At 31.6% G+C, this 20,350-nt stretch overlaps 2 protein-coding genes across 4 annotated transcripts in view; one reads left to right on the top strand and one right to left on the bottom strand.

Moving 5' to 3' along the window:
- Window positions 1–2,673: 2,673 nt before the first annotated feature.
- On the top strand, window positions 2,674–5,348 carry LOC134708375 (mediator of RNA polymerase II transcription subunit 22-like). The gene is made up of 4 exons (XM_063568856.1): window positions 2,674–2,787; window positions 3,466–3,617; window positions 4,366–4,446; window positions 5,118–5,348. The coding sequence occupies exons 2-4, from the start codon at window positions 3,492–3,494 to the stop codon at window positions 5,334–5,336; spliced, it is 426 nt and encodes a 141-aa protein (XP_063424926.1). The 5' UTR covers window positions 2,674–2,787; window positions 3,466–3,491; the 3' UTR covers window positions 5,337–5,348.
- Window positions 5,349–7,933: 2,585 nt separating this feature from the next.
- Window positions 7,934–20,350, bottom strand: part of LOC134708378 (serine/threonine kinase-like domain-containing protein STKLD1) — a 32,344-nt gene continuing 19,927 nt past the window's right edge. For 2 of the 3 annotated variants that reach the window (XM_063568858.1, XM_063568860.1), the window contains 6 exons: window positions 20,078–20,206; window positions 17,027–17,155; window positions 15,695–15,826; window positions 14,937–15,089; window positions 11,421–11,503; window positions 7,934–8,955 (listed from right to left, as the gene is read on the bottom strand). In XM_063568858.1, coding sequence (XP_063424928.1) covers window positions 8,884–8,955; window positions 11,421–11,503; window positions 14,937–15,089; window positions 15,695–15,826; window positions 17,027–17,155; window positions 20,078–20,206 — 698 coding nt within the window. In that variant the 3' untranslated portion in view covers window positions 7,934–8,883. Of the gene's footprint in view, window positions 8,956–11,420; window positions 11,504–13,478; window positions 13,559–14,936; window positions 15,090–15,694; window positions 15,827–17,026; window positions 17,156–20,077; window positions 20,207–20,350 lie in introns of all 3 variants that reach the window. The other variant, XM_063568859.1, reaches the window with a different exon arrangement.

Below are 20,350 nucleotides of genomic sequence, written 5' to 3'. Positions count from 1 at the left end.
ACAAAAGGTTTAGAAAATATAATAAAATATAATCAGAATGTCGGTAACATGAAAAAATCTTGAGTAACAGGACAACGGTAACAAAACAGAGTTGGAAATAATTTTTCCCTCCAAAAAATGCTTTATTTTATAGTTTAAGAAAGATAAATCATTTCAGAGTGGTCACAATTGGAAGATAACATCAAACAATGTCAATTATCCTTTGAAACTGTGTTTGCAAGATGAAAAACCTGCCTAGGTAATGAAAAATTCTAAAATAAATTTCTTTCTGTTACTAGAATTGCACAATGTTATCTGCTGTTATTAAAAGCAAAAAAAAACCTATTTTTCATTCAATATACTGTATATCATTTAGAAATTTATTTAATATGGTGATGATAGCTTATATTAAATGAAATGGTTGGTATATAGTAAATTAACTTTTTGAATATTTCAGTGAAATTGTCTTGAACATCCTTCCTGTTACTGATTATGGTTGAGCTGTTACTTTTTATCAAGTAACATGACATAACGTCCTTTTTGTTCATTTACTTGAATTATTATGTTGAAGTTTAATTCCATCTACATATCAATTTGATAAGATACTATAAAAAAAAAACGTGTACTGTTATGGTGCTGACAATGAAATATTCTCAGAAGGTAAACAAAAAGGCTGTAACAGGAGAGAACAACACAATTATTTTCTCAAAATTCTGATCTTTAGGGAGTTCACATTTTTCAAACGGGCTGCTATTCACCTATTCAGGCAATGATGCTCTTCACATTACATAAAAATAAATAAAATGTTGGTCTTTCAAACGTGTCCCATGACAGGTGGAAAAACCCAGGGGTAACAGGAAAGAAATTACACCTGGGGACAACATTTGAAATACCCTTAAAAATTCAAAATTTTCTTACATGCCTTAGTTTAAACAAAATCAGACCAGTAATTAATGGAGAAGTGTTTTATATAATCTATCTGATTTGTGAAAATGGAAGGCTGTTTACTTAATTTAGATATTCTTTGAATGGTTTAATTTTCAGAAAATAACAGGGGACATGATTTTTTGGAGGATTGATCCTTTAAATTATATTTTTTTTGTTAGAAGCAATATTAAAAAGAATGTTTAAATTGTTGCAGTTGGTGCATTATATACTCTAGTTAATACTGAACTTGAACTTAAAAGTTTCCTAAAAGATGCCTGAATAAAAAAAATACTGGTGAAAGACGGGACATGGAAATTAGACTTTTCAGATCTTTAATGTCTCATATATGTTGGATGGATAAATAGAGTATATGTGAACCCAGTGAGTCTCTTGTATTAATATTTAAACTTCCCGATATGGAACATTGGTCATATGAAATTGGATTAAGTTGTTTGATTGTAAAATACTGTTATTTATAATCAACTATCTTTCATTACGCCAAACTCAAGGATTTTCTAGATACGTCACAACTGAGATGCAAAACTCTGGCATCCCTACAACATACTGGATACCAAAATCACACAAGTTTCCTAAAACACAATGTTAATATATATTGTCGGGTTGTTCTGTTAAATGCTCCACAAAATATATTTCCAAATCGATAACACATATCATTTTACAATGTAATTCGGAATGCGGATGTCCCCTTCTCATGCGATAGACTAAGTATTTAATATGTGCCCACAGTACTCTTATAATTGCACGAGACTAGACTAGCCTATGCATCATTATAAACTTGATTGCCGCGAAGACCGCCACACTTTAGTTACTTTTAGTTTGTAACCCATGGAAGTATTATATTGACTATAAGATCTATCTGTCATGAAATTTTCAGACGAATCAAACAAGTCGTTGTTAGGTTGATGCCATTATACGTACTAGTTTTAAGCCAAATTTTGAAGTTTTTTGTTTTGTTTTGTTTTTATCTTGAATATTATTATAGATAGAGATTAACTGTAAACAGCAATAATGTTCAGCAAAGTCGGATCTACAAATAACTTAAATGACCAAAATGGTCAATTGACCCCATTAAGAGTAACTGCCCTTTAAAGTCAAATAACAATTTTTCGTAAATGTCTGTAATCTTTTACAATTGAAGTCTTTTCCTAAAAACAACTGAGTGACAAATTAACATGTAACTAAACTTTCCACAATCAGCATTAGGATATCTAGTTTTTAAAAAGTGTCTGATGATCCTATCTTGCAACCAATATGACAGACATGGGTAAAAATAGAACCATTACGATTTATTTATATAGATTATATACCGTTGGTTTTTCCGTTTGAATCTAAATCAAATCAAATCAAAGTTTTATTTATTGTCGATACAAAGTAAACAAAGTAACACTTTGTAAACAAAGTAGCTCTAGGGAGCTTTTAAAATCGACTTCGAATCTGGTTTTGTACTAGCTAGCAATGTGTTGGGGCCCTTTATAGCTAGCTGTTCCGTCACGGTGAGCCAAGGCTCCATGTTGAAGACAGTATACTTTGACCTATAATGTTGACTACTTGGATGGAGTGTTGTCTCCAATTAAAATCCACAGATTTTTCTGTAAAACTGTGTATATTGTTGATGAATAAATTTCCGCTTGATTGATATAAGCTGAGACTACAGTCTGTTTGTGTTATAGTAGTCTCAGGTATAAGACATAAATAATCCTTATTTACAAACAAAAGGGCCGAAATGTACTTAGGGTCGAAAACATGTGAAAATCTAAATCAATAAAATGTTTGATGCATTTTAGTTGAGGAAAAAAATTACAAAAGAATAATTTCAATCTCGTCTAACATTTGTTTGTGGTATTGTCAAGATAACTTTTGGTGAGCTACCTCTCTTTTTTTATTTAAAGAAACAACTAGTATATGCGGTCAAGAAAGAGCGGTAAAGATAGATACATCTTCCACTCCTAGTCCCTAATTTATAACCAGGGGAATGGGACGTTCTACTATTTAGATAGTCCAAATAATTATGACGTCTTGAAAGGCTATTATATTTTTTTTCTTTGACGCCTTACATCAACGCCTTCCTACAACAACAACCATGACAAGAAGGCTATTTTATTTTTTTCTGGGCGCCTTCCTACGCCGTAAAAATTGATAGTATTTTTTTTTTTATAAGAGATCTATAGTAAATAAATAAAGTAAAGAATGCCCTTGAGGTCATATGTTATAGGGCTTCTCAAACTTTTTCCCAACTTAGTTTATTTTTGTATGTTTTGCAGGAATGAAGAAACAATAGACATGATAGATAGCAAAATCCAGAAAAGTTTATTATTTTCTTAAACATAAATTGCATTTAAAATTTGATTTCCTAGGTCCACCCATGCTTTAAAACTTTTGCAGGTGCACAGATTTGTCTGTACTCAGAGTAAAATTTGTGGTGTAAATACTGCCATATTAGCCAAAAGATTATGATGAACCTGAGTGAATCCTGAGTGGTGGAATCTCTATTTATCCTATATTTACCAATATTAAATTATAATAACAATTTTCTTGTAGTTATGGTTGTTTGAAATAGATACATCATGTCTCAACCTCAAAGAGCAATATCACAGACAAAAGAGGCTTTGTTAAAAACCTACCACAAAAAGTTAAAGGATGATGTCAGGTCCATGTTTGATAACTTTACAGAAATAATACGACTAGCTAGGGTGAGTGTACCAAAGAGACAAATTTTGTTTATAAGATTAATTTTTTGAAATGTATGTTAATACAGAAATTTTACTTTTACAGATTATCTGAGAAGGTTAATTAGGCCTACTATTTAAAATAAACAGCACTGAATTTCATCACCAAATAAGGAAAATTGAAATTCTGATCAAGTAGTTTGTTTACATGACAAACATGACAATGATGTAATTTTTTCATAAATATTAATATACTTTTTTCGTTTAAATAGAAAAAAGATTCTGAAATACATTTGTAAAAATTCCAAAACACCTCTGTAGGACATTAGTAAGTCCAACAATTCCCCTTTAAAGGTAAACCATAGTCCTTTAGATTCTAATAACTAAAGGACTATGGTTTATCTCATTGTTCATACAACAACATGAAAATTACCTTTATTTAGTTCATTGGTTGAATTTCCATTGTTAGAACGTTTTAAACCAATCATTACATTTAGGTGTATGCATTAGAAAAAATACCCAGAATCCATTAGATTCTGAAACAGCAAATTATAAACAATAGAAATTTGTTCAAAATCTTATATAGAAATTGTTGAACAAGTATAAACACTGTCTGTAATCAAATATATTGATCTTTTTCAATGGAACTTTTAAAGTGGTCAGTGTAAGAAATTGAAACGGAATATCAAGGACAAAAAAGAAAATGTTGATGGTTTAGATGCATGTATTGGGTTATATTTATTAATCTGGAGCATGACATTTGTATTGGCAGGTAGAGGAGGATTCCCAGATTGCAAAGATGACTCAGACGGAGCAGGACCAGTATGAAATGCAAGTCAGAGCTTCTAATATTGTAAGTATTCCAATAAACTACACATACTATGGGATCCACTTAATTCTTAGTGGATACCAAGTGTGGATTAAAGGTTTGGGAGATATTTTATTTGAAAATACAAACACTGATTGTTTCACTGTCATGACCATGATGACTGTACAGGTATTAATTGTGTTTTTATAAGATAAAAAAGTTCAAAATGGAATGAAAATTGAAAAAAAAGATTGTGAAAAAGTGATACATTGTAAGTACAATTCCAGCATTATAGCAAAATCAGATACTTGCACGATAAGTCGACTGTGAATATGCCATGGTTTTTGGCAAGGTCTCACCAGCAAGAGTTAAAGATATTGCCAGAAGTGTATGAGATATAAACTTAACCAAATATTATAACATAATACAGAGGTTGACATGCAACGTATTTTAATGTATTGCCAAGAGTGGACTCTTTGACACATTCCTCATATCCATTCTTTATTTTAAAGATTATAAAATAGCCAGTTTTTGTAAGTCCAATATTTCACCAGTAACTTTTTCTCAAGTCTCCTATAATTCAAAATATAATAACATACCTGCAGAAAGGAAAATCCTAAACAGATTTAAGGCAGATGATACAATTGGTAAGATTTTCCCTCTAAGTTTTATATGTGTATGTACTAAATTAAAATTTCTAATTTTTTTTTTTGCAGGGAAGGGCTGGAGAATCTCTAATGAAGCTGGTATCAGATCTCAAACAGTTTCTTGTATTAAATGACTTTCCATCAGTGAATGAGTCCATCACCACTAACACTCAACTGTATAAAAACATACAAAGTGAATGTGACAAAACATTGATGAACTTGAAGGATGAGATGTCTGTTGAACTCTTTGAACTAGAAGATGAATATTATTCGTCATCGTATAAATAAATCTAAAATAGATTTTAGTCTTTTGTTTTGATACCTTCTGTTATATAGATTATTGTAAATTCGAAAATTTTTGCTTGCATTTATTATTGGGATTTTGACATTTTAAATTAAAATGCAATTTTGATTATTGCCATATGGAGAAAAATCCCATTAAAGCGGGCTCACGGTTATAAGTTATAGAAATTGCCTAAATTGTACAATAGTTGAGTTTAAGTGCAGTTAATTTGAAAAAAAAATTAAAATATAAGTCACCGATGAGTTTAAAAAGATATTTCAATTTCAATGCAAAAAAAAATGACAATTTTTCACCAAAGGGAGATAATTTGGAGCTTTTTCAAAGATAAAATTTTTTGAAAGTCATCTTAGGCCAAAACAAATTGATTTTTTTGTTGTTTTTTTGTCCCATATCATAAAGTAACAACTTATGTGTCACAGATAAAATTTGTAATGAAGAAAAAAATGTTTAAATTTTTGCTAAATTTTTTGTACCCTTGAACCTCCTTAATTCATAAACAGAATTTCAAAATGGTGTTTTAATTATTGCGATTATAACCAAGTTGCATTTTTGTAATAATAAAACTCCACAATACAGGAAGGAAGATTAACAAGATTTGATTGTCAATAAAAACTCTCCATCAGAGATTGGTTAACTATAGTTCACCGAAAACCTTCAACAATGAGCAAAACCCAAAGAACCTTGTAGCATTCTACTGATAGTTATTTTCTGTTATTATCTTGATTCTTATAAACTAAAAAACCCTGACATGTCAACTAGGACCCCACTAACACATGTTTATGTGAGGCACAGAAACAAATAAATTTTGTGCCCAACAAATTTGTTTTTTTTATTTATTTAATTCACAAGAATGTGTCTAAAGTACATGGATTCCCCACTTGCGCTATCATTTTCCATGTTCAATGGACTGTGAAATTGGGTAAAAAATATATTTTGCATTGAAATAAAAAAGATCATACCATAAGAAGAAATATGTGTACTAAGTTTCAAGTTGATTGGACTTCTGACTTGATCAAAAGCTACCTTGACCAAAAACTTGAACCTGAAACTCGCACTTTCATTTTCTATGTTCAGTGGACTGTGAAATTGTGGTAAAAATTCTAATTTGGCTTTAAAATTAGAAAGATCATTTCATTAGGAACATGAAAACTCAGTTTCAAGTTGATTGGACTTCAACTTCATCAGGAACTACCTTGACCAAAAACTTTAATCTGAATCGCGCACTTTCATTTTCTATGGTCAGTGGACCATGAAATTGGGGTCAAAAGTCTAGTTTGGCGGAACATGTGTTCTAAGTTTCAAGTTGATTAGACTTCAACTACATCAAAAACTACCTTGACCAAAAACTTGAACATGAAGCTGGAAAGACGGATGGACTGACTAACAAACGAACGCAGACCAGAAAACATAATGCCCCTCTACTATTGTAGGAAACGTGTCTTAAAATCATGCAATTTTCAAAATGTGAGCCAAGAAATTTAAACAAGTATGTGTCCAAAGTACATGGATCCGCCACTTGCACGATCATTTTCTATGTTCCTTTCTTACTTAAATGATTATGGGTTGTTTAACCATGCACTCTGTTATGACAAAATGTGGCTGAAATTGAGACAATTTCTGTCAATTTTCACCAAACTATCCATGCTTGGTCTATTTGGCATAATTTTCAGTGTAATTATTTCTCATATTGTATAAGCTTTAGAGCCATTACAATCAGTGTATTGAAAGATTGTAAGTCGGTCTGGCAGGTTTCATATGATCTTATACCTCATTTTCATGGTACATTGTTCAGTGTAAAGTTTTCATGGTTTTGTCAGTTTCTCCTATGCTATTAGTAGAAGGTCAACAACATTTAGTGTACGGAATGGTTGTTAAGTTAACATATCTGCCTGGCAGGATTTGTTTTGCTTTGACCACATTTTATGGTTCATTGCAATTGTTTAATGGGAAGTTTCTTTGTGATTTTGTCTGTTTCTCCGTTACATACAGCTGGCATGACCTTAGAGTAACTATATTTTGTGCATAAAATAATTCCAATATCAGTCTGATGGAGTTCATCTGACCCTGGCATCATTTTCATGGATTGTTGATAATGTTTAGTGTATGTGATACTTGTGGAAGTTTTGTTGAAACCTTCAGCTTCGAATAACAGAATTTCAACATAAATTTAATCATAAGTGAAGGAGGTGAGACAGTTCAGCATGTGCATGATTATGTTTTATACTTTCAACATTGTTGTGTGCACATATATGTACATCATATCTTTTGCTCATCTCTGGTAACAAAGTTCATTTACAAAGTCAGGAATATGGCAGTTGTTATCAAATAGTCTGTTTCTAATACTTTCTATGGATGTAAGTGTTGGTTTTTGTCGCAGTGTTTCTGTTCATTTGTTTTCCTCTTATATTTGATGTATTTCCTTCCATTTTGGTTTGTGACCCGGTTTTGTTTTTGCTTAAACAATTTACTATTGATCAGCTGTATACTACTAATGCCGTTCATCTGATAGTTTTGTGCATTTTATTAACATGGATTGACTTACAGGACAAACAAAAGTATTTGCACTTACTCAAAACTCTCAAAAGGTTTTTTAATTTTATTTGATAAAAATGTCATAAAAAATACCATATACATAACACGTCTTAAAAACAATAAGAATAAAAAACAAATCACAGTTGACAATATCACAGATAAAATGTGTCATACAAAACATGAAATTCACAAATAATACAATAGTAGTTTGAGTTCAGTGTATGGCATGGACTATAAAAATACTGATTACCAGTAAATTGTACCATATTATTCAGTCTAAGACACAAAAATACTCAACATTGTAATTCTAACATCCCTTAATTTACAATATCTTTCAAACTGGCACCAAAGGCTCTCAACGATAAATAAGTAACAATATAAATTTATCTTCTGACCTGCATATGTATATATAACATAAGATACTTGCAGTCAATCAAAACTATATTTTATTGCCATTTTTACGTGTCATAAAGAATGCCATATTTTAGATTCAAAAATACACATAAGATATGATTGCTTGTGGACTTAAAACTAATAATATACATGTATAAAATGTCAGAATCTTGCTAAAAAAACTGAATTCTGCCAAATGAATCAAATATACCATTTTAATACTAGTTAATACTATTTGTAACCTTTTAGAAACCTTCTTAGTGTTGATATTTGTAATATTCATTCTTTCCAAAACAAAAGTTAGCCTTGCAATTTCAAGTGTGACCATTTTTTCATCAAAGTTTTTATAAAGGCCCTAAATAATACATTATTCCTGTCAAATTGGTTCCTCATTGTTTTGGCAGTTATCATGCTACAAAAGACTAATGCTTAAATAAAATATTCTATGGTGCATATTCTGTTTAGTGTTTATCTTTACAATACATATTATCTTCTCAACCATAAAATATTGTTAAAGTTCACTCTTTATTCTGATCCAATCCATATGGACTGTCTAGAGTTCACATCTTAGTTCAATGAGCAATCAGGTGCATGATGGGTATTTGATTATGCTTTAGCTTTCTGTCCAGATATTAACTGTAGCTTTCCTAAAGCCTTTTCACATGGGTCCATTATATCCTAAGAATAAAAGAAAGATAAACAATTTAACTTTTGTTATAATACACAATTGTGAAAGGGTAAGATAAATTGCCAAAATGCTGTACAATGCAAACAACCATATAAACTTTGATGGAGTTAAATAACATCAAGTAATCTCTTCCTGTTAAGGTGGTACCTAACACTACAGGGAGATAACTCTGTAAAATCAGATAAACGTTTTAATTACGTTGTGTTGTTAAGGCAATATTAAGCTTTTTAAAATTTTGTTGTCATAAATTTAAAGATTAAATAATCTACACATTATCAAAGGATCATTATATCAATACCATAAAATAATTGTAAACTCTCAATCAAAATCTGTTGATGCCACACCAACATACCTGTCAACACACCAGATTTAGTAAGGAGGCTCCTTCTTTAAACAAATTAACATACATTGTTACTGATTTCTAAACTTTGAATGAAAAAGTTTGTAACTCATAAATTCCCTCTTAGGGTAGCTGGAAAGAAGGATTTTCTCCCATTGAGTAGGTCAATCCACAAGAATGGCAGACATGCAAGTTAATTTTTTAAACAATAAAAAAGAAATTGAAAGTATCACCGTGTAGAACGCCACATGCGGGGTGTCGGCTATGTTTGACACGGGGTGGCAATTTCGAAGCGAAGAAAAACTGTCAAAGTAAGATAAAGTATCAAAATTTCTTTATTTAGAATTCTTAGTACCATATAATGTACTGCACGAAAGGAACTGAAACACAATCATTTTCCTGCAAGCAAAATCAGTCGTTTTCAGTGCTCTGTTTTCTCAAACACCTCTCCCTAGTTTTCTTGGTTTTAAAACTAGTTTTTCATCGAAATGTAAAGTGTCGCTCGGGTGTCAGATTTTGCATCTCAAGGGGTAGAGGCTTCCAATAAAAAACGAATAGATTTCCATATGAATTATGTAAATCGATCTTTATCTGATCCTTTCTAATTCAAACACAACTGCTATATCATGATAACAAATAAAAAAACTGAAAGTACTTTATTTTGCCTCTTTTTTAGTCGTATAAGACATGTGGTTTTGATTTCATAAATAGTTAAAAATGACTCAAAATATTTTGATTTGAAGCTAGAAAATGATTCCCTGTCTTTTTCAGTCACTATCATGGTCAGATATAAAGTCACTGATGTGGCTCAATGCACCGAAAGATGTAGGAAAATCATAGAGTAGATCTCCATGTAAGATTTTGCCGAAGCCACCACTGAACAGTTAAACTCCATCATTGGCATCACATGTTTTCATCAGGTTCTTCTCAAAAGCGCTTGTGCATGCTTTAAAAACCACTCACTCCGAAACGAAATCGATTTATCTCTCAAATGAAAAACTCACCGGCATCTTTATCATCAAATGACAATACTGCTTGAAGGAGACCTGAAGCCGGTGACACTATATTCTCAACAATATTAAAAAGCGATTCAAAATCTTAAAAAACTTTAAGTATATGACTGTTGATTTCTATCTTTTATCCTAATGATAAAAGCAAATAAATATCATGGCTTTTCGACAATATTTCTCTTCGGCTTTTCTTTGGGACGTTCAGATTTATGTCAAAAAGAATAACATCTGAACTATGGTAACTTGCTACAGACTTTTTCACGTTAATTTTTTATATTTTATGGGAGGACCAAAAATTATTGGATACATTACCGAACACTTGTGTAAGCGCGGAATGGGAGATCCCCAAGATGCAGGAATTAATAATGCAGTTCCAAATTAAAAGATACTATCATACCTTATCGCAATAGACATTGATATCCCAAAGAATTATCTCATCGCATTAACCTAGATATCCCAAAGTGTGACCTCTGCTTTAGATATCTTGGTTCTAACGTTATCCAGGCATTCTTTATTCTGTATTGAATATGTTAGGTAACCAACAAAATTATGAGTTTATGTTATGTGCTGATTAATATGCAAATCTATTCGTTTTTTATTGGAAGCCTCTACCCCTTGAGATGCAAAATCTGACACCCTAAGCGACACTTTATATTTTGATGAAAAACTAGTTTTAAAACCAAGTAATTTTAAGTATGAAGCTGGTATTTGGTTAAATTCCATAATAGGAATTCAATTCTATATAAATGACGCAGAGGGAAGTCGTCTAAAGTAGATTTTTATCCAGAAATTTGCGTATTAAGCCTCAAAATCTGCAACACGGAAAATTAGGGAAAGGTGTTTGTGAAAACAGAGCACTGAAAACGACTGATTTTGCTTGCAGAAAATAGATTGTGTTTCCGTTCCTTCCGTGCAGTACATTATATGGTACTTAGAATTCTAAATAAAGAAATTTTGATACTTTAACTTACTTTGACAGTTTTTCTACGCTTCGAAATTGCCACCCCGTGTCAAACATAGCCGACACCCCGTATGTGGCGTTCTACAGGGTGAGTATGATTGGTACGAATGAAATATTAACCTTTCTTTTTTCAACTAATCTTACCCTATTTTCTTTAAACCTTTTAAATATCTGTGATAGAAGATTTGGTCCGACATTTAAATGTTTCATTTCAGCACACACATCATCTGTAAGGTTATCATGAAAAAACATGTTAAAACAATCACCACAACAAAGCATAAACGAATCTGATTAAAACACAGATCTATTGCCCAAGAATTGCTTACAAGGATCGTAAAATACTCCTTCCACCGTCTGTTTTAAAGACATTTTGGGGTCCTCTGATTTTGTTGGATTAACACACACCTACACAAATTTGAACTTTTGAATTCTGAATTTCATTGGCTGATTTGAAATTACCTGATAAAAAGAGGCAAAACCGTATGTTGCCAGATCCTTGTATGCAAAGCTTGGACACAAAATCTGTAATTATATCAGATTGAGCATAAACCAGCAAAATACCATAAAATCAGTTAAACCTGCTTTGATCTTCTTCAAGTCTGCACATACTGAAGAATTTAGTTGCAATATGTGTCAGTAAACCAACACAATATATCAATATAAATAATTAGAAGAAGAGCAATGAAGATTTACTTGTATATTGCAACACAGCTTATTTTGTGATATATATGTCAAACCAAAGGTCACCTATATTGTGTGAAAAACCTGTCCTGTCTTGACCGTTTGCCCTCTTCTATCCTGGCTCTCCATTTACATTTTTAACCTCAATTCAAAGGTTGTTTCCTCTGGTCTTGAGGCAGACTTTAATATACAGGTTTGACTATTTAAATGTTCATATTGCTTCATTAAAGATAAATTTCCAATACAAAACCAACACTTAAAGACCAAAGGCATTTTAGCAAAGATTTTTAATTTTTTTTTATATCAGAGGTTGTTTAAAGGTTATTTTCCTGCAGCAGTTTATCCATGCTAAAGAGCAGATATTTTCTATATTTAGTTAAAATGGACATGAGAGCACCAACCAAACTTAAAAATTATTTCCCATTTAATTCACATAACTGTGATCACTTCACATGTCAAATATGACAATCTTGTTTGATTTTTAAAGCTTTGACAGTCCACAATGGCAATAAAGAAGAATTTGGTGGGTGAAAAAAAATCTGAAAACTTTTTTAAATGGGTTTGAAGTTTAGGTTAAGCAATGAAGAAAGCTGTGTTTACCAATGGTTAGTTATGCCTGTATTTAGCAAGTTAGACATTGGGGAACATAAATATTTTATCTTAGGGCTCTTTTTGCTGTCATATAAAGGAGTAGGTCCGGTATTAAAGAACCCTTTTTGGCCCCAAAATATAGCAGTTTTACAAAATTATTAAAATGTAAACTTTAAGTTATTTATTGTACAGGTGAATGCTTCTGCTACATAAATATGGGCTGTTTTTGACAATACAATGCACATATATCGGGTTGTAGCATCATTAAGTCATGCTAAATTACTGAAATCTTCAAAATTTTATAATTTTAGTTAAAGTTTAGACGGTTTCCATGTAAAACAAAAGTGGCTGCATGCGTGTTCATCCTTAATATTGAAATGTAAGTTGTATTTTATGATAATACATAACATATATAAAGATTGTGGATGAACACGAATGCGGCCTTAATATTGAAATGTAAGTTGTATTTTATGATAATACATAACATATATATAGATTGTGGATGAACACGAATGCGCCCACTTTCATTTTTGACAAAAACCATCTGAAAAGTGACGTTTTTTGGCATATTTGAGAGATTTTTCATATTTCAGCTTGAATCGGACCGTTTTTAATGACTAAATCAGTTAAAATCTTTCATAAAAACTAATTGAATCAAGTGAAATAGACACTTAAGTGTTTAAAAAGTGGTCAAAAGCTTTCGTCAGTGGAGGCCAAAATGAGTCCTTACCGGACCTACTCCTTTCTGGTTAACATTATCAAAATGCATCATACATTGTTTATTCTGTTACAAAAGCATTTACATCTTATTAAATGTTTACAAACACCACATCAAAATAGCTAAAAGTCACACATCTAACTAATGATACAGTAATATGCCAACAACCTCACAATGCACACAAAAGAACAGCCATTTGACATACACCTCACCTTATTTTTTGTAAATTTTTGTTGTATTTCCCAAAGATTGAAACCAATCTTATAGTCTGATAAATCCTCACATATATCATCTAGAAGGTGATATTTATACAGTAATAAAATATTCGAAAAAATTCAGTCTGCATGCATACATATTTTGTATAAACAATATCTTGTTGTTGTAGACAATAATTTCTATGTCAAAAAGTTTCATTGTGGTTTTATTCTTTACAAATCCGAAACTATTTTGAAACACATGTTGCATGTTTTAAAAGTTATATCATTTTAACTATAACCAATGCTTATGAATGACAAAATCTAACATGTTAGAAAAAATAAAAGTATCACCACTACTGCTGATAATTCTGGAGTCTCACTACATTGATTGGAAGTGATGCTCAGTGGTGATTCCAGAAATTTTCACGAGGGGGGGGGGGGGGGGGGGGGCGCACTGACTGCCATAAAAGAGGCCTGCTCCAGTGATTCCCTTGATAATCAACTAAATTTTTTCAACAAAATGGGACCCTAGCCACTTCCCACTAAATGCACCTCTGATGCTATGGAAATTATTTTTTCAATGTGTTATGGATGTGATGCTATAATTTCTAAAAGGAAAATGGTATTTTGAAATAGACAACTTTCGAGTTCATCCGTCACCGGAAAAAAATCGTCAATTATACGCGCCTTTATCATCGTCATTTGTGCGTTTAGGGGCGTCGTCACTTCCTTCCAATGTTGAGCGAGTGGTTGGAAAACTATAATTCTATATTGTACGAATTATTCGGCAAATTGAATTCTCAAAATTGACAATTAACACTGATGTCATTAGACAAATGTCAGTAAGTACCTACAGAGCAACCATTATTTCTAGTTTATCCTGCACAAAGACGATCACTAAGACGCTTGATGAACGTAAATAGTGCAGGGATACAGGCGAGCCCCTCTATCTGGTAAATGACGTCATAAAGGCGTGTATAATTGACGAGTTTTTGCCGGTGACGGATGAACTCGAAAGTGGTCTATTCCCTGCATGTTTACTAGAAAATTGAGGGGAAAACACTGATTATTTATTTGACATACAGATCAACATTTAACAAAATAAAATCCCCTACTCACCAATACATTTAGTAAATTTAAGAAAATCAATTTGATTATCTCCCTTTAAACAAGTTAGACACCGATAATATTCCTTTATGCTTAAACTTCAGGTAGATGTCTATACCTGTTTAAAGTTTCATCAAATATCTGTCTAGCTATGTACAGGGATTTGCCATGACAAGATACATGCATGGCAAGACAGTCTGAGAGGGATTCCTAAATTATATACCACCCCTCCCCCAAAAAAACATAAAATCAATTTGTTTGAGGGATATACTTCTAAAAATTTTCTTTAATAAAAAAAATTAATTATCATGGTAATAAACAAATCAATCTCCCCTTTAATGATTTTTTTTAAATACTGTTACATACCATATTCTGATAATTCCATTACTAATGACACAATACTTTCCACAACCTCAGCATTGTCCTTGTGAAGGTCATAGGCTTTAAGTATAATGGGAACTCCTGCCACATGACCTCCAGTTGAAACCTCATTGGTCAATACTCTGTATGCACTTTCCTCTAGAAAAAAGAAATGAGTACTAAAGGATTAATCTGCAAATCAGTGGTAATATATAAAAAAGAAGATGTGGTATGATTGCCATTGAGACAACTATCCACAAAAGACCAAAATGAAACAGACATTAACAACTATAGGTCACCGTACCGCCTTCAACAATTAGCAAAGCCCATACCGCATAGTCAGCTATAAAAGGTCTTGATAAGACAATGTAAAACAATTCAAACCAGAAAACTAATGGCCTTATCTATGTAAAAAAATATGTCATTAGACAAGTGAAATGTTCTGATTAATGCTAACTAACTTAAATGGTTACATTTATAGATTATTAATTTCAATAATTAATTAATGCTAATATAGTTATCAAAGGTACCAGGATTATAATTTAATACGTCAGACGCGCGTTTTGTCTGCATAAGACTCATTAGTGACGCTCAGTTAAAAGTTAACACTGAAAATAAGAAAAAGGAGGGGGAAAAAATTCCCATAAAAATACACCAATCCACAGTTATTCAATTTTTAAATTCATTCTTAAAGTCTATCAAGCAATGTTCAAATGTGTAGTTTGTAAATTTCTATGATAACACAATTAAGTAACTTAACTAACCATCTGGTTCAACTAGACTGGCCAACGCTAGACAAGCATTTTTCACAACTTTTGCATTCTTCATATGTTTTTCTATTGCATCAATTAATAACCCAACACAGTCCAAGTCTCCCACATTGTCAAAATTCTCATCTGTAAAAGTTAATACATTATTACATAGAATGTCATAGGCTGAAAACAATAATTCATATGGCTTATTTTGACAAAATTGAACCATAGTTACTGATAAAACAAATTATTATTTCACTAAATCACTTTCATTATAAATGATTGATCAAGAAAAATCATATTTTAAATGTTTTATATATCTCATAGCTAGTGCCCCTTTAATAATGGTAATGTATTGGTGATTTTTTTGTTGTTGCAATGATGGTGATGTATTCACTAATTGGTGAATAATGTCTTCCTTTAATGATGTATTTGCAATATTTCCTTGAATATAGTGATGAAAATGTGATTTTTTCAATTCGATTGTGATTTATTGGTGATTTTTTCCTTTAATAATGGTGATGTTTTGGTGATTTTTCCCCTTCTTGATGGTGATGTATGGTGATTTTGTTCCTATGATGGTGATGATGGATTGGTATTTTAATTCCAATGGAACACGTTCCATGTGTGTCAGAATAAGAACAAGCTTATGTGTTATAAATTATGTACCTACTTTAACAGGCAGAGCAAAAATTGTATCAATTAAAGGAGTAGGTCTGGTAAGGACCGATTTTGGCCTCAAATTTCAGGTTCATCTGACGAAAGATTTTGACAACTTTTTAAACACTTAAGTGTCTATTTTATTTTAATCTATTAGTTTATGTTAAAGATTTTAACTGATTTTGTCAGTAAAAACGATCCAATTTAAGCTCAAATATGAAAAATCCACAAAATATGCCGAAAAATGTCACTTTTCAGATGTTTTTGTCAAAAATGAAAGTGGCCGCATCTGTGTTCATCCTCAACCTTTATAATGTTATGTATTATCATCAAATAGAACTTACATTTTAATATAAAGGATGAACACGAATGCGGCCACTTTCGTTTAATACGAAAACCGTCTAAAATTTTAAATGCTAAAATTGTGAAGAATTCAGTGATTTAGCATGACTTAATGGTGCTAGTACCCGATCTACGTGCACTGCATTGTCAAAAACAGCCCATATTTATGTAGCAGAAGCATTCTACTGTCTTATAAATAACTAAAAGTTTACTGTTTTACAATTTTGTAAAACTGCTATATTTTGGGGCCAAAAAGGGGTCTTACCGGACCTACTCCTTTATATATAATTGCAAATAAAAAAAATCTTAAGACAAAAACATGAATAATGTTGTTATCATTACCATTTAGTGTTAGGGACAGGAGAGCAGCTGAAGCAGCTTCTGCCACATCTGGTGAGTTCATATGTGTCTTCAGCGCCCCACAGACATGAGATATGGCTTTCTGTTCTGTGGCTATCTTTACATTATCCTCTACAAAATAAATTATTTCAATCTTAATCTTAATTTTATCTTGATATTCTGGCTGCAATAGTAATCAAATTGGAAGAATTTGATTGTAGAAAACTTAAAAATATTGTTGGTTTTGTCTTGACATCTAGGTCTGCTGTTATATGGGGTTTAAGATAAAAGTTTTATATGGGCAAGTTAGGTGCTAGGTGAGCTACAAGTTTTTTACAAGACCCAATATATTTATGTGTTGCTCTTGTCAATGACTTTTTGTGGAATTCAAATATCTGTATAGTTATAATTGTCCCTAAATGGCCCGAGAACACAGTTATTTCGTAGTGCATTTCTTTTAGACAATAAATTCAAATTAAAAAAATCGCACCTGCTCTTTCTCAAAAATATTTTTACAGTGTAGTGTACTACCAGTGAGACAAATAATATCAAAATTATAGAAACTTCTCCCAGCTCTAACTCAAAATAGTGACAATTCTGTGTTAAGGGGGTGTAAAGTTCAGTTTGACAGCTTCAGACGTGATAAAATTTGACCTTTTAGAACTGGACCAATTCACTACTTAACATAAAGTTTCAGCACCCAAATTTTTTTGACATGTAATTACATCCCCCTACTTAATATTTCATGCATTTTATATAAAGAAATAAATTGGGAAAGTGTATTAAATAAAACATGCAAGTTATACACTGTTTACACAAGGGACTATATTCGTAGACAACGAAAACCAAATGACGATAACTGTGTCCTTGGACCTAATAGGACAGAATGACTTGACCAATGTTTATAAAACTTTCCATAACCTAAGCTTAGGCAATAATGAGATAGTTTGCTAAGTTTCATGGCCATATGTCATATATAACAGAAACTATAGTCATTTTAGTATTGACATTTGGATGTTTATTTTTGACATATAAATTAAATATCTTCAACTGTCAAGATTTTGGCCTAAAAACTTGAAATTTTGCAAAAATTTGCTTTTTAAATGCTCTTGAATATTAGATATTAAGTATTAAAAGCATCTGTATACTCATTTTATTTATCAGATGTATTGTATTTATTCCAAAGTCAAATTTACATGCGCCTATGCCTGAAAATAGAGATTTTCCAATGCAGGGAAGCCTTATATAAATATGCATTTTTCTCAGCCAATTTGAAGTTTTTAAAGTTTTTTAAGCTTAAATTATTCTTTCATATATATTAAATGTACTTTAAATGTATAGAAAAGTTACAAAAAGTATACCACATGAGTATAAAATGGTCTTGGAGCATGTAGCACTGAGAATTATTTAGAGTCAATTTAGGCGGTAGTCCATATTGACATATAAAAATGCACACAGAAGCTATCAAAAGTGAAAATGTGTTACTTTTTGTTCATTTCTATGCTAGGGTGTTATGATACAAGAAGTCTAAATGCAAAAGGACTCTTGCTTTTAAATTTTTTGAAAGACAATATGGTCTGACAGCCTGTTTTTTCACTTTTCGATGGAAAACTTGCATTTAGTTTTTGTCTCAATAGGCATAAATTTTGACCACTTACTATCATACAGGAAAAACATATGGTAGCCTTTAAAGGAGTAAGGTGTACTGAATATAGTTAAATACTTTTTTTTACAGATTTAGTGAAATATTTGTGATGGACTACAGATTTGATGTACAAAGCGCTTCACATTTTACATACATCAATTAGGCCGTTTAACCAGGGCCATGAATACAAAATATGCTGCACTTTTTTCTGTGATATTCTACTTTTCTCTTTATTTAGAGTTCACAAATGGTTAATTTAATTTGATTTAAGCATAGAAACACAAATATCAGGATAAAAAAAAGCTGTCAGATAGAAAGTCTGCATGCCTCTTAGGCATGAAATGTAAACTGCTTTAAAATGCTTATTATAGCCGTAGAATGCCAAAATGGCACTTTTTAACAGAATTTCTGTAAACCAAAGATGTAAATCCTTTACTTTTATTGAGTTTGACAAATTGAAACCAGCAAATCATTCAGGAAAGTTCCCAAAGTACAGAACCTAGATTTCAGGAATCCATCTCTTAGGCCCGAGAACACAGTTATTTCGTAGTGCATTTCTTTTAGACAATAAATTCAAATTAAAAAAATCGCACCTGCTCTTTCTCAAAAATATTTTTACAGTGTAGTGTACTACCAGTGAGACAAATAATATCAAAATTATAGAAACTTCTCCCAGCTCTAACTCAAAATAGTGACAATTCTGTGTTAAGGGGGTGTAAAATTCAGTTTGACAGCTTCAGACGTGATAAAATTTGACCTTTTAGAACTGGACCAATTCACTACTTAACATAAAGTTTCAGCACCCAAATTTTTTTGACATGTAATTACATCCCCCTACTTAATATTTCATGCATTTTATATAAAGAAATAAATTGGGAAAGTGTATTAAATAAAACATGCAAGTTATACACTGTTTACACAAGGGACTATATTCGTAGACAACGAAAACCAAATGACAATAACTGTGTCCTTGGACCAAATGAAAATTTGTATATTCTACAACTTAGAAAATACAAAATCTTTTGTCCTTGTCATATTACAGTCAAACTGAGATCATATTTATAACAATATAAGTTCTTTTAATGTGTGTTATAGTATCGGTATCATATATAATCTGATTGAAATACATATCCTGTGTTCACACTTCATTTACAAGGATCTGACAGCGTTAAGTCCTACTTTCTGTTTTAATTTTTGACCTTTCAGGATCCACTGTTGTTTTCTTAACAAATGCACCTTCAACTAATTGAAGGCAGGAATTCAATTGGCTGATGTAATAAATACCAAAAGCAGCATTTTTAGATCAAGTATTTACACAGCATCTGTATTTATTAATTAGATCATACATAATCCTGGCCATCAATCTCTCCTACTAGACATTACTGTCATATTTAATGTAAGGTACTTACCCACAACTGCCAGACTCCACAAAGCATGGCAACATGTTGAACACAACTCAGGGTTGTTAGGATGTGTCTTAAGTGCAGTAATAATGTGTTCTACACCTCCATAGAGACCTATTACCTCAGCTGCACCCTCTGTAAGTATAAACACATTAGCATGAATTCCTGATATATCATTTAATTCTAAATCTACAAGTTGTCTCCCATTTGTTTTAAAAAAAAAACATTCTTAAAATGCACAACTTTTCCCTTTTTGAGGATGATACCTTTTATAATTAT

This window comes from Mytilus trossulus, chromosome 2 (genome assembly GCF_036588685.1).
Source record: "Mytilus trossulus isolate FHL-02 chromosome 2, PNRI_Mtr1.1.1.hap1, whole genome shotgun sequence".
Lineage (NCBI taxonomy): Eukaryota > Metazoa > Mollusca > Bivalvia > Mytilida > Mytilidae > Mytilus > Mytilus trossulus.
Note: the sequence above shows the minus strand (reverse complement) of the source record. Positions and strands in the feature narration are given on the sequence as shown.